General features: G+C 38.8%; 1 protein-coding gene across 1 annotated transcript; it reads right to left on the minus strand.

The window, feature by feature from the left end:
• Positions 1-1296: 1296 nt before the first annotated feature.
• Positions 1297-15420, minus strand: mfn2 (mitofusin 2). The gene is made up of 18 exons (XM_008412967.3): positions 15103-15420; positions 13744-13925; positions 12271-12406; positions 11716-11878; positions 11482-11606; positions 11236-11344; positions 10965-11072; positions 10272-10425; positions 9672-9739; positions 9370-9491; positions 8625-8751; positions 7893-7997; positions 6383-6485; positions 5115-5335; positions 4646-4801; positions 3730-3926; positions 3471-3605; positions 1297-2611 (listed from the first exon to the last, which is right to left on the minus strand). The coding sequence occupies exons 2-18, from the start codon at positions 13919-13921 to the stop codon at positions 2542-2544; spliced, it is 2277 nt and encodes a 758-aa protein (XP_008411189.1). The 5' UTR covers positions 13922-13925; positions 15103-15420; the 3' UTR covers positions 1297-2541.
• Between the last annotated feature and the right edge of the window lie 320 nt (positions 15421-15740).

A 15740-nucleotide genomic window follows, 5' to 3' on the forward strand; every position in this document is an offset into this window, starting at 1 on the left:
GAGGGCACATGTCACCTCACAAAAATAAAAATGCATTTTAAAGAAGAAAAAAAAAGCCATATTTAAAAAGAAAATAGTCCTTTCATTCTGGCTCAATCTAAACGCTAATAAACCAACATTTACCAGCAGATCAATATGTTCTCTGATCAAACGCTCCCTCTGAATTCTTCTATTGGCGATGTTTTCCACCAGAGCCAAAGCGCTTCAAAATTGCCGCGTAATTGTGTGCTGCTTCTTGTATACGTGTATGCAAACTTTAGTGGCGCACGGGACGGGTCAATATGACGCACTTTCATCTCGCTCTTGGTGTCACAGAGGAATATAGAAGTATGGAGCCAAGATTCCTGGGGAAAATGGCAGGAAATCAACTCCCGTTCGCTGCTACAGTGAGGTGAAACCCTGGGTTCAGTGCGGTGTCTGCGTATCCATGTCTATGAAGACAGCTGCGGAGGTAGATGGCGAAAGAGCAAAGACTTGTTATCTCTCCACAAGTACTTATTTAAACATCAGAAATAACGTGCCAGTTTCACCACACGTTACTGAGGAGCACACCAGCCTGTATTCGCACGTAGGAATCCATCAGAAAGAATCCACAACGAAGAATACAGGTCACCTACAAATCATATGATAGGCAAGTAGTCCCACCGTGTGGTGATGTATGGCAGTAGCAGGTGCATAGTCCCAAGTGGTGAGAAAAAGGCTAGCCTCACTTAAAGAGCAACAGAAAGTCCATCATCACGTTGCACAATACCAGCATATTTCCCATGTCTCCTCCTCAGCTCGGTGGGATGCAGTACAGCAGACCTACCACAAGCTAGCAGCTGATTCCTGGTATAAACAGTCTCTGAACAAAAAGCTCGTAAAAAACGAAAACAAAAGCAGGGTTGACCAGAAGTCATTTTTACTGTAAGCTAAGCACATTACACATTAAAAAAATAGAAGCGTTTTCAAGGAAACGGAGAAAGGGTGGTGTAGTACAGCAGAGAGCAAAGGGAGGGCGACACCGGCGAATACACGACAGAGATTGACAACTCTTGTGCTGGCTGTGGTTGTTTCTGATCAAGCTACTTGATCTCCTTTTTTGACAGAGGAGCTCAATTTTTCACAGATTGTCATATACTGTAAAATTTGCGTACTGCAGCTTTAAGTGGGCCTCGCACTATAAACTGTTAAAAAATATATATACATCACAAAGGCATTTTTCCCCAAATAGGGATAAGGTGCAATTAATAAAGCAGTAACATAAGTTGTAGATGAGCGAGACTCACTAAAGTTATTCATTTTGAAGTACCAGAATAATGAGAAAGAAAAATGTTTATTTGTAAGCACGTACAAGAACAGTGTAATCATTTTGTTGGAAGTAATGTTTGCCAATTGTTGAAGAGGGAAATACACTGTTTTTACATTTATACAAGATCTCAACAAAAACAAACATCATACATCTGAACTTATTGTTAATTTGGCTCAACAATAAATTAGGCTACACATTAAATATAAAATGGATTAATTGGTTTTTAGCCAAACATGCATCAAAAGGTTTCTGTTGATGGAAACCTTTGACCAATTTGAATAATGAATAACATTTACTGCTTTGTATTATAAATAGGATCAAGTTGAAATGATTTTGTACTTGACTTGGTATCTGTATGTTTAGACAGAGACTATAGCATATATTTGTACACAAACAGCATCTGTTTGTTTCGTAAAGTGCTTTGAAAATAGGGCTGCACAATATTAGAAAATCTTGTGACGGCAATAACTTTGGTAAATATTTTTTCGACAACATCAGTTTCTCCTTTCCTTCCTGACCTGTGCTTCCATTGCTCTCTGACCTTTAGCATTTTATCTAAAATCGTTAGTGTTTGGTGAGAGCATCTGCTGCCATGAGACTATCAAACTGGTTAAACATAGCATTAGCATAATAACTAAGTTCATTACAGTCGAATTACATTAGCCAAAAATTATTGCACTCCAAACAGTCCTGTTCAATATGAATATTGCACACAGTTTATATTGTGACGACAAAATGTTTGCGGTAAATTGTGCAGCCCTACTTGAAACGTTTCTTGTTGAATCAGAGCTATAAAATCAAACTGATTTGAAATTAAGTAACTCCAAAAGCAGAAGTACATTGAAGCTTTTTACACACTGGTTGAGAACATCCACAAGATAAGATGCTAACAGTGAATAGGTGAGAACAAAGGGTGTGTTTCTTTTTCAGCTAACATATAACTTATCCTACAAACATGACATTGAAATTCCTCAGATGTACCGAATTTGCGCATGTGAGGATGAAAGGACGCACATGGAGATGTACAGAGAGGAATATTTACTTCTGTTGTCATTCAAATAGGCTTTGCATGACATGCATACTGCACCGTTTATCTCCATATAAACACATAGCAATTACTACAGACCTCTGTTGACTCGGGTTAGCCGTCTCTTCTGAACAGAACATTACAATTACATCACAAATTAGCCATGCAAGCATTTTACATGTTCCCCTGATGATGCTCAGTCTCAGAGGAAGCTCCGCCTGGGTCACTTGCTCTGTTGGAGGTACTGCTGGGTGAACATATTGAGCTCACTGTCCAACCAGCCTGCCTTGTTCCTAACGAGAGAAAAAAAAGACGGAATTCAGACCTGCATTTAGGCATCAGTCAGTGTCTGACAGGGTAAAAATAAATACTAATAAAAATAGTAGCTCGACGTGAACGGATCCATGGTTCGGTGTTGGAGACGGAGGGCTGGGTCCTTAATAGCAGATTTATTAAAGACGTAGCCCTCTACTGCCTCCTTGTGGAAAACAGAGAGGCAGAGATACCAGTGGCTTATAGCCCCGTGCGGCTTGTATACATGTACTTTCCATTTTTCTTTTTTTTTCTTTTGTAGATGCGGCTTATAGTGAGGTGTGCGCTATAGTCCGGAAAATACGGTATTTGTGCCCCACACCCACAAAGAAATATTAAGGAACCCAAAACAGGTTTCAGTAAAAATCTTCAGTGCTACAGCCAAAAAAAAAAAAAAGGATGGCTTGGAAATGGCTTCAACCTGACCCCACCGATGCTAAAGGACTGACTGAATCTGATCGAGGAAACACACAAAATGGAAAAGTTAACGTTCTTTACAAAAAGAGATGGAGCAAATGGACTAGATTTCTAGAGCGAAAACTGAATCATGTCTCTTATTCTTTGACATTATATATGCTGCTCTAAAATTGGAAAGTAAATCTGAATGCTGCTTCACACCTGTAACTGTTTTATCTTTGTCAGAATGTAAGTGATTTCTCTTGCCGACAGTTGTTCTGTTTTTTGTTTTGTATGTGATCGATAAATGTAAACCAATAAACATAGTTTAAAAATATAAATGAATAAAACAGGTTTCAGAATAGAAATTCCGCCCTTGCGCAGTCATGTGGACAGCGAAGACGCCGACATGTAGCCCATCCTGTAACTCCAAGCACATCTTACCGTAGAAGTTTAGCCTTGCTCTGTAGATTGTCCAAGAGCTCAATCTTCCTGTTCATTTCATTGACTTCATCATCGAGGTTCTGACGGGTGACGTCTACCTGCTGGCACAGCTGTGCAAACACGCTTGTCAGCTCTCTGTCAAAGACGAGACCGAAACACAAGTTGACATAGCTCTGTAATGACCAAGTAGTGGACACTTTTTGCTGTCGGAACATGTAATCAGAGTTTTGCATCCATTCACACCACGGTTGAAACTCACTGCTGGACCTGGTGGCTGCAGTTGGATCCAGTGTAGCTGACAATTAGCTGCAGCTTCTCACTGGCGTAGTCCACAAACTGTCGCTTGAAGGCTCTCTCTTTGGCTTTGGTAGTCCATGTGAGTCGCTCGTAGACGTAGAGAAGTCCATAAAGACCCAGTGACAACGCAATCAGGCGCCATCCCACTGCCTTCCAAATCTGCACACAGTAGCAAGAGCCTCAAGTTATCTTAAACGCTTTAGCATTAAAACATACTAAAGAAAACAATCATCACTCCCACAACCTCGTCTGTAGCCCCTGTTGATCTTTATTGTTTTACATACATTTCTGTTACTATTTCAGCTGAGGGATTGCTGTATAATATTTCGACCCATTTAAAAATTGTTCCCACATTGATAAGCGAGGCAGTCTTATGATGAATTATATTTTAATGAACTATGCAGGCAGTGTGACTTGAGAAATGAAGTGATATTAATGGGAGATTTTAACAAAGTGGAACAGTAAAGACAAGAGAAGGTAATTAAATAATACACTGAGTAGGATTTTAAACAGATAATAAAGCCAAACCAGAAGACTTGGAGCTTTGCAGGAAGACACACTTACCAGGGACTGGCTAACTCCAACAAAAACAGTTAAGCTAACTTCAAGCAGCATCACAAAAACACAGAGCTAACCAGCAGCAGCTAGGTAGCCTGACTCTAAAAGGTTTTCTTAGCGAGGTAAAGAGCGTAAAAACTGATTAATGACAGTAATGATAAACAATTATGTAATGCTGTCTATGTCATTTGCCTACGAGGCGTGATTAGTGAATAGTGACTCAGTCGTAAGGGAATTATTAATTATTGTCGAATGTTTTTATGACTACGCAGATTTGGAAAGATTTCATAAAAATGTATTTGACCCTGTAATTAACTTACCACACCGCCGACCACAAGGACACCCATGGAAGTACGCGACGTAAGAGATGCGAGACCTGTCACCATAGTGACCATGAGCTCTTCCTGAGTCACAGAACTTTGTGGGAATGGAGGCATGCTGGTGCTGACTGGTGTTAGGGCCATGGGCCGAGGAACCTGCAAGTTTAGCAGCAAAAAAAAGAAGCACAGATCTCTTTTATTCAGGCGTGACTAAAGGTCATGCTTCTACAGCACCACAACCTTTCTTGTAGTAATTAAACATGTAAAATGCAGTGAATTATTGACCAAAATACTCCAATGTTACCAGTATTTCAAAGAAGAAACCTGCTAAAATAATAGATAAAAAAATAAATAACATCCTGGTAAAAGACAACAACAAGGTTCTTTTATCACCAGAGGTCAATTTAATGTCATCCAGATAACATGACTGACCAAGCAGTTTCTTTTTCCAAAACCAGGGAAAGATTACCTGGTCGCTGTAGCCCATGAGGGCCCGTCGTGTGTTCTTGGGCCCTAGAAACCGGTTGACAAGCATGGTCCAACCAAGGGAAAAGTGGAAGCTGATATCCTCTTGAAAATCACTACAGAGCTTGTCACAGGCCAGGTCGTACGTAAGGTTGAAGAACTGACGAGGAATGATCTTGTTGGCCTGCTCTCTGATCGAATTTGGCAGCAGAGGCTTCAGACCCTCTGTAATAAAAATAATTTAAAAATCAGTTGAGATCAATTTACATTTACTGAGACAAAACACCATCCGTGAGATGGCGACAAAAAGAAGCATAAAACAGTTGATTACTGGGATCAATAATTACAGTAACCCAATTTAAATAGATGGTGAAAGTGATTTTTACATTAAAATATGATCAAAATCCTCATCTTCCTAATAACAACAATCCGCAAACTGTAAGTGCAAACTTTAAGCTGAGTTTGTGCGCTCATTAACTCCCCGTCTCCCTCCCTGAAAGCAATGTTTTCTTCATTAGAAGTCTCTTTAGGACAGAGGTTGTCAGACTGATAGAGCCACCTGACCCTGGTCACGTCCCTGTGACACGACGGCACAGATTCACAGCTTTCGAGTTAATTAGACAACACTGCGGCTGGCACGGGAAAATCTTTATTTTATGTAAAATCCTTCTTTGCACTAGCATCTCCAGAGGCTCCAAAGTCGTCTCCAGAACAGCTTTTTTCAATCAGGTCGTTGAGCCTTCTTAGGCCCCTGACTGTGATGCTGCTGCCCCAACAGGTACCGGCAGGAGAAATGATGGCCTCAACAAGAGATTTACAGAAGATCTGCAGCATCTTGCTGCAAAACTTGATCTGAGCTTCCTCAAGAAGTCCAGTCTGCTCTGATCCTTCTCAACGGCTTCACTGTTGCATCTCCAGTCCGTTCTGTTGTCCCGGCGAATGCTGAGGTATTTATATCCCTCAACCACTTACACTTCTACTGCCACGATGGAAATGGGGTTTGATCTAACCCTGCATTTCAATGTGGGGACAGAGAGGTGCTAGTTTAGTTTGCTGACAGCAGACACATAACTAAGGGTCAGAGGTGTTCATGAAGACTCGCACATCAAGCATGCACACTGTATGAAGTCTAATGAAATCTAACGTAATTTTGATGGACTAACCATAGACGTTACTGATCTAACATTGTAGCTTGCAGCAATATGTAAATGGCACAAACCAAACATGAGACCGTGCAGAGAAGTATTAGTATTTAGCTGCTTGATATTTTACCTATCATCTCCATTTGTGTGGCCTGCAGGGTGTTTGTGATGGAGCTTGAGCACCTTTCGGACATGGTCTTCCCCAGACCGTCCTCTATGTACCGATGGAGTTCCTACAACACAAAATGACCTTGTTGTTTATCGTTAAAACTGGACAACTGTTTGGGAGTTTAGCAAAAACTCAGACTGTGTAATTCAAACTGGGTGAGGAGCTAAAATAAAACATCCATCAAGTCCGTTGGTTTAAAACTCGTATAACACAATTAACTTTACATGCTTGTCAGGCTGCAGGGAACTGACATACATCTCACACTCTGCACAGTTACCTCTCCTTCACCTGTCCAAACCAGTTTGACCTGATGATAGGCTGCTGGCAAAATTACACAAAAACAAATAAATAAAATGCTGCACAGTCATCAAGTGACCAAAACACTATTTGCTTGAGTTTGTAAAGGCCACACCAACAGCAACTGATTTGATCATTATTATTTAGAATACATATTATTCTGTGAAGAATGTCTCCTGTGCAATTTGAAAATGTTTTACATTTAAAAGCAAGCATTATACCTTCCAGACTAGAAGCCACTGCTTTTCTCATATGTTTTAGACACGGTGATGCAGCTAAAGCACAACTTTTCAGTCAATGCGCGATGATGAAGACAGGACAAACTCCAGGGCAAATTCGCTTCTAGACAAAAGTGATAATGAGAGCAATAGCGACAGACTTAAAACGAGTTCAATTCCAACACTGAAGAAGGCGACTTTAGTGCGCAGGTAGTGATCATATGATCTATCCTTTTTCTTTTGTTTTTAAGCAGTCGCGGTACAAGCTGCTTAAGTCTTAAAAATTTTATATCTCATGTTACAACGTGGAAACCTGCAGAATAGGCAGGTGCGACCTGTACATGGACACTGCTTTTCTTGTCAAAGTTAGTGGGTGTGGCTTATAATCAATGGTCTGGAAGTTACAGTACTAAAAACTGTGTTCTGTGAAGATTGGGATTTAGTATTAATGTAGAATTTAGAAACTAAATTCTACATTAGTTTCTTTGCTTAAAGGGGCAGTATTATGTAAAAAAGATACAGAGGCTCAATATCAAGGCATTAAAATTACAAAGTCAAATTTAATTTATACAGCATTTATATAGTAATCTAGCAACCAATCAGGTTATGAAATAGATCTTTGAAACTTATTTTGTTTTGGCTGGGTGCAGACTTAAATATTACACCTTTGACATTTTATTTCCAAATGTCATCATTCATTAAGATTAATCTTTTTTTTCCCCCCAGTTTTTTCTTAGCTAAAGAAATCATGAATTTATTTTCTATTTTTTGATTCCTTACATTTACATAAAAAAGGGAAATTAGCCATTTGAGTTTGGTAGTTCTTGTTTCTAAATGAATATATGTTGACCCCAAAGTGCACCAAACAAATTAAAGCACTAAAAGGTTTCTTTTTCTCCCCTTTTTTAATTCTTTGATATGCACCGACTAATGAATGAGCCATTTTAGAAACTCACATTTTTGTAGACCTTGAGGACCACAGGTGACGGGTGGAAGTCCATGTGGAAGTCATCCACTAGGACATGAAGCCTCCTTATTTCCTCTGCCATAGTGTTAGTTACCTGGACAGGACAACAGACACACCATGTCAATTAGTAAATGTTCATGAATCGTTTTTCACATTCTAATTCACAGCCTATTGCTTTTATTTTTTGTCGTTTTGTTAAACCAAAACGGCCAAAACTGATTCTCTGAATAACCATTTTGAGCTGGAATTTTTTATGCTTTTAACAAAAAATATTAGAAAAATAAAGCTTTACGTCGACTACTTCAGTGGTGTTCAAGTAGGAGCAAGGTTGAAATAGCTCGGGTTGAGAAAAAAGGAAGTTCCGTTCAAACACTGTTGAAGTGGACCACAATGGACAGTGGTCAAGGACAAAAGATTTACCGTCAGTCAAAATAAGACGTTTCTTTCAATGATAAACCGGTCATGTACACATTTTGTTTAATGTTTCTTAAACTGTGTTGGATTTTCAACCCTAATGCCATTCTGTTAACTTTACGTCTGCTATTGAAAATATATGAAATGAAAGCCACAATTTATCCAAGTTTTCATTTAATACGGATGTAATGAACTAAAATACAGTAATATCAAGCAAATTTTAACCGTCAAGCACTATCATTACTTTTAAAACAAATACTAAACATGATAACAAACTTTGATGTCACATGTCATAATTTTATCTCACCTGTCTCTCCACCTCCTCTGTAATCCTCTTGATCTTAGCCTTGCAGTCCATAGTCAACAGATCCAGTTGTTTCTCTATAAACTCCAGCCGTTGTTGACGATCCTCTTTTGTCTCCAAGCAGTAAAGTCTGAGCAAACATGCACAAAAGTACAAACTCATTAAGCTGGAGAAAGGAGTTTGATTATAACTTGCTGTAAAGATATATTTTTTAAAAGTAGAACTCAGGGCACCGCGACATAGACAAACTTTCTCCTATTGGGGCTAATATCTGGAAAGGTGTTTAAAAAATAAGATGCATCTTTTTAAAAGTAAAAAAAAACTAGAACCTGGAGACTCCCACCCCAGTTTGGATCATTGGCAAGGAATTATGGAGGAGATTCACTATAGACAAGCCGACATGTCTTCAAAGTACTTTTTCAACAAACGCTGGTCTAAATAATTTACATATAAGAGCAGGGAGGCATAATTAGATCTAACACTTTGTAGTATTGTTTGTTTTCCCCACTAAACTACAAATCAGTCCCCTCCAAAATCCAAAAGAAATTATTAAAATATGTTTTATTTTAATAATGAAAAATGTTAATAAAAAACGCTCAGTGTTATGAATACTTTTGCAAAACGCTGACACACAAAACAATTTTAGTCATTTGACACCAAATCATTAGTGCAGCTTCAGTTTGTGGGAGACACACCCCACTGTGACAGTGCTCATGTGTTTCATCCTGACAGTACAACACACACTCACCTCTGTTCTTGGGCAGCTACATGCACCAAGTCCATAATGCGCCGCAGAGCTTCAGATATTTGCTTCGCTCTTACTGTGTGCTGTTCGAACTTGGTCTTCACCGCAGACTGAGATATGCACTCCTAAGTACAGAAAACCGATTAAACAGACAGTCAAGCAACCTGGACATCAATGCAAAATGTGAATGTCTTGTAAAATTGTCCTTTTGAAACGTGTGTATGAATGATATGCAGAAGTTAGCTAAAGCACTATAAGAGGAATGGAAATATATGTTATGATGCTCCACAGTAAAAGGGTCTTACTTCAAATCGCCTCTCAAAGTTTTGGAACTCAAACATTCGGGCTTGAAATCCCTCAGCTAGAGCGCCACCTGGAACAATGGCAAGAACAAAACCGTCTTCAAAATCCTATTCACACGTCACATTTTTATTAATAACAAGACTAACTTTACGTATTGGGCAGGTATATTTATTTTTCTTTTATAGCACTGAAGTGTTATTAATGCACACAAAACCTAGTAAAACAAATAGCACAGGTATTTGACATTTACATTTTAAAATGTTGTATTTTATGAAACCATGTAACCAAAAATTACATTGGAGATAAAATGGCTTGTTTTTTTTAAATGGCTTTTTCTAAATGTTCAAAAATGGATCATTTTAATGTCTCTTTAAAGTGAACAGATCTTTAAGATTTGGTCCTCATAAAATCCATTGTTAGTTGACAGTCATTGTAGGGGTTGGGATTATTGCAAGGTAATGTAAATGAACAGCCTTTGTTTTTGTGTCATTCTTTTGTTCTGTTCCCAAATAATAAAAAAAACAAAACAAAACACTCTCCCCACCCTGGGCCCCCTGACACAAAGCCTGTTCAACACCACAAGCAGTTAGAATCCAATCAACCTGATTCAGGCATCCCTTGGGCCTTCTGCACACGAGCCTGGAGCACTTCTTTAGCTGAGACGAAGAAGATGCGGTCGCTGGCCTGGGCTCTGTCAACAACGCCCAACTCATCCACAAGAAAATTAGTGCAGCGGTCCATATGCTGTCTGCGAACCTGTGTCGAGATAAAAATACGTTGTAAAAAAACACAACAGATTTGGGAACAAAGGTTCTGAACTGACCAGGGGGCCTCATGTAGAAGCGCTCTATACAGTTTACCATCAACATAAAATTCCTCCAAAACTGAGACTTTCTTTCCCAGCAAACAGAGAAGATCCTGTAAGCCATTTTTAATAGTCTTTAAAATATTATTTAAGGCTGTAATTGTAAGGTATTCAAAAGCAAGTGCATCTTAGTTTCATCTGATGTTTTGACATTTCCGACAAAAATGAAATGCTTGTCAGGGAACTAGGTACCCTGGTGTCAGAAGCTGATGCTACTACACTGCGGCTGCTTCTGGCAGCTACCAATAGTAGCTATGCCATGAACTGAGCTTGACCCTGCTGTCTTTGTCTTGAGGTAACAGTAGTGCTGTTTTGCCAGTCTGTCTCGTTTTCATTCTGAAAATTACTTTATTAGCAACAAGTATAACTGTTGGGAAAAAAAGAAGAAAAAAAAGTGTGTGCACACTTTTATCACATAAAGTTGACTAACCTCCTCCATATATTCTGGCTCTGAGGCAGAGGCATCCCAGCGGTTGTTGAGGATAAAAACATTAGGACTGGAGAGACGCTGATTGACTTTATGAAAGAAGGACTTCTCCTGCAGAAAGTTAAGAAACGTTTTAAAACGGCTAGCTGGAACACAATGGGCATTTAAATAATTTACATTAAACAAGCAATTGCACAATTCCCAGTTGCTTTAGCTTTATCTCGTAAAATACTCGAGTCAGTTGTTTCTGCAGAACAAAGCTTTTGTGTCTCACTGTTTGCATGAGCGTGGATTCAGAGTTTGCTACTAGAACAAACACATCTGCATCCAGGCAGAACTTGTCGATCCAACTGTCCAACTCGGTGGTGACGTCGATGCCGGGGCTGGAGGGGAGAAAAGCAAGAAAAACTAAGCTTTGTGAGGCAGCGTTAGCTTTTGTGAAAGAAAGAATTGGTTACATTTTTCTTCAAAACTGAGTACTAACACTCCTGTTAAAGCTAAAAATCAACTTTCAGCTAACCTGTCCAAAAGCACCAAATCATCTCTTAGTAAAGCACACTTTGCTTTAGGCCACATGACGCAGACCAGACTGCCAGCGTCCAGATCCACATCCTGAAGCAGAGCATGGGCCAGCTGGTTCACCGTCTGATCAGAGACATCAATGGGTCAAATCTTTACTCACAAACAACATCCTATCACAAACTGACCTATTTAGTGTACGCTGGTAGCTGGAGCTGTCAGTCAGGTCACTAACCGTTATGCTTTTCCTGTCCTCAGAGCCTTCAGTGAGCAGGAAGCCTTCATTGCCATCTGTGCCCTCCACCCTCAGGAAACAGTTGGTTGTGTGTCCGATTCCAGATGGCAAAACTTTATCACATAGCATGGCATTGATCACAGAACTCTTCCCATTACTGGTTCTGTGAAAGAAAATCATGTAAAGCCAGTTAAACATGCAGTAATTTCAGAAGCCTACCTACACTTTATGTGAAATCTTTGATATGTGTCGACCGATCGTCGATCACCCAAAATTAAAGAAATCTTGGCAATCGGTGCACCTCTAAAATTTACCCACCCCCAAGACCAAGACCCAAGCGAAACACAGAAGTCCACCATAGCAAATCCTTTCTGCCCACAGCCATCACCATAACCTGAGTTACAACATTTACTTTCCATTTGGGACCAATAAGGGGGAACTGAATTGAGTTTGAATGTTTGTAGGAAAGAAACAAAACAGTTCAACTTCCTCATAAAAGTTTGTGTGAAGATAAATACACAAGTACCAACTGCAAGAAAATGTAATTTAATTTACCTTCCAAAGAAAACCACCTTCATATGCCTCCGCGCTAGCACTTCTCCTATTCCTGCCACCTTGGACAGGTAGCCGCAGACCTCCTGAACCTGCTCCTCAGTGGTCAGTGGGTCCAGCTGCTCATTTTTGTAAGTATCTAAACGGTGAGAGACAGAGCAGTTAGTCGCTTAATGATCTTCCTTATCCTTGAAACAATCCTAATATAAGGCATCGTATTTTGTATAATTTCAGACTATGAAAACTATAGAGACAGGCAGTGTTTTACCCACTGTAAATTATCAGATTGTTACACTTACAAGGCCACAGACTACTTACTACAACTTGAAAAAGTACACTCTACGCATATATGGTCTTCCAAAGACAAAATGCAGGAGCAACACTGAGATCCATCATCAGTAAATCAAATCAGTTACCTAAAAGAGGGATTGTTGTATTTACATAAACATGTTTTAATGGTTAAACTGGAGCTAAACATATTTTCATATTCTACTTATAGAGAAGTGAGAGAAATCTTAAGGTGGGAGCAGATCATTTCTGTTTGATAAAAGAAGGACAACTTGGGACTCAAGATTTAAATGGGAAGGAAAAAATGCTGCCTAGCATAAAGTTATATGGTGGCAAAATATTTAGTATATAAATGTCTATTTTTGCCCATGTGAAAGTTTAGTTTGAGGATTTCTCCAATGTTGAAGACAATATAGTCATTTCACTAAGATTATATTTCAGGAATTATATTCTGCTGCGTTTTAAATTCAACAAGGGGATATCCAGGATAAAACCCCTCAAAACATTGTTTTTCCTAATATAAATGCTAGATTTTTCTTTTTTTTAAATTCTATTTGATTAACAGACATAAGCCATATGTTAAAATTAGATTGTATTTGAATGACCTTTTCTTCATAGACCACACACACACATAAAACTTTCAGGTTTTTGTTTTTGATTCAAATACTTTCGCAAAGGGGAAGATTGTTCCCATTTTACAGTAGATCTGTGGAGATTAGGCATGGGTTGGTTTCGGGTTTCAAGGTATAATCCAAATAAAATCTGCTATTCTTTTGCTCCATGAGAAGATGGATGGCAGCTTGGGAGGAAGGAGGTTGCTTCTTGGCAGTGGCAGTGAGAGGACGCTTATTAAAAACTTTACAGTTAGAAAACGGAAAAGCTTTGTCTCTACTAGCGCCTCATAAATAACACTTATGATTATTTCATAGGTATAAAGGGGCATTATGAATAAAATCTATTATTATTATGGCTCTGACAGCAACAGGTCATGTAGGAGGGTGAAGATCAGCCCACAATCCAGCAAATATTTAAGAAGCAAATCAGCTACATATTCACATCAAAACATGTTTTAAAAAAAAAAGCAAAATCACACATTTTAGATCCGTGATCATAATACTGTAATACATTATACCAGTGACATTTTTACCAGAGGTTATCATAGGTGATAATTTTATATATAAAAAATACCTTCCAGAAAGGCAGCGCTTTCCTTGATGTAGGTCGCAAGTTGTTCAAATATTCCATTGATCTTCTTCTTTGCGGTGACAAAATGCTTCAGTGGTGACACATTTACTTCAGCCATTGTTCTGTTTTTCTTCTTGCATTGAAATTGGACAGGGTTGGGTCTTGAAACAGATATAGACATGGCACTGCAGAAATCAGAAGAAAGGTTGCCCAAACATTTATAGTAAAAGTAATCCACGTATATAAATCTCGCTGTCCGATACCCTCAAGACCCTTAACTGCTTTAAGCGAGTTCCTTAAAAAAAATAAAAATTTAAGATGTCCACGGCTTTGTAAGCAGAAGCTACGAGTCAATTCTAACACCTCTCTTTCCATACTTTTGTAAGTCTGCTCAATTATGTTAAAAAAAGAAAAACAAGAAGAACTTTGTGTGAACAGCCAGGTTTTCATCAGTAGGCTCGTTAAAGGTGGTTAATGAATATTAGTAAAACCTCTCAACAGACAAATAGGGGTACATCGATAAACCGGTCCCGATTTCATTAATTTTGGGAGATCAGTCATCAACCGATATTTACATATGAAGCCGATCTTATCCACCAACCTTATCTACCTATAAACCAGTCACTGTCCTCTTTTGCCCTTCAGTGAGAGGGGGTTAAATGACAGACCCACCCATCAGGTCATCTCTGTACATTTTCAGTTAACAATGGTCACCCTTACTGTTGGCAACTCAGCTATTTTCTTGCTATACATAGCAACATTTCAGACAAAAAAAACTGTATTGGCCAAAATCGGCACCGGCAAGTCAGGTTTGTCAAAGATCTGTTGTTGGCAATTGGTCAGAAAACTGCAATCAGTGTCCCCCTAAAAACAAAGAGACTTTAAATATACCTTAAAAAATAAAAGTAATATTATGAGAATTGTACTAATGAAATAAAAGAAAATAGTTTAATCATGTTTTATTCAGCTACAAACTGCAAGCCTTTTCTAGAATATTTTATTCACCTATTAAAAGTGAACTTTCTTCAGAAAGTCCATATAGATTTTGTAATTGTAGACAAATTTTACTTAAGAGTTCAACCAAAATGGTTCCAAAGGCTTGCCGTCACCTGCACTAGGCAAAGCAGTTGTTCCGTAAACAAAACCCAATTGTCTTTTTTCGCGTCTGCTTGATGTGCTATGAGACATTTTCGTGAAAGGCTACTTATAATGATTTTTCAAAAGTCTTGCATTCATGGTTATTCCAACTTATCATTAAAAGAAACGTCTCATAGAATAAAACAATCCGGGAGTTTTCGTCTCCACTGCAGAGGCGCAGGCAAATGTTAAAAACTGATGTTGTAAAATAGTTAAGCTACTTGCCTTGGATCAGGGCGTTTTCACGAACAGACACCTTGCATCATTGGTTAGGACAGGGTCGGTATCCTTGCATGCACACGGGCTGCGAAGGTTAGTGTGTGACCATCTGAGCTGACAAGACGAGAGTATAACCCGTCACGCCGCAAGCATTTCTGTCGACACTGCAATTTTAACAGCTTCTGTTCGTAAAATTATAAATATCAGTTATGCTGTTGGGTCAAAGCAACAAGCGCAAAAGCAACACAGGCTTAGCGTCGTTCCTATTAGCTTATTTTCGTCCTGTCCCCTCTCTCCAATTAGACAGCTGAACTCCGCAGGAAACGGAAACAGAGGCACATCCGCTAAAGACAGAAACTTGTCTTCTTCTTCTCGGTTGAGAATTATCGCCACTAACTGGACTGGAGTTTGAAATTTTTTTTTAAAAACGATTAGATTTTTTTTTCCAGAAGATTTTTTTTTTGCTTTTCAAAAGTGACATGACTTGATCTATTATTTTAATTACGGTGCTTCCAAAAATATTTTCTTTTGTGTGTTTAATTTATTCAGTCCTTGTTTGAGCTCCTTTGTGGTTCATATGTGATGCACCTTCATGAGTATAGAGGACCAAAACTGACATAATAAAAAAATAAAAGCATAATATA

This window comes from Poecilia reticulata, chromosome 7, assembly GCF_904066995.2.
Source record: "Poecilia reticulata chromosome 7, P_reticulata-male-v2, whole genome shotgun sequence".
Lineage (NCBI taxonomy): Eukaryota > Metazoa > Chordata > Actinopteri > Cyprinodontiformes > Poeciliidae > Poecilia > Poecilia reticulata.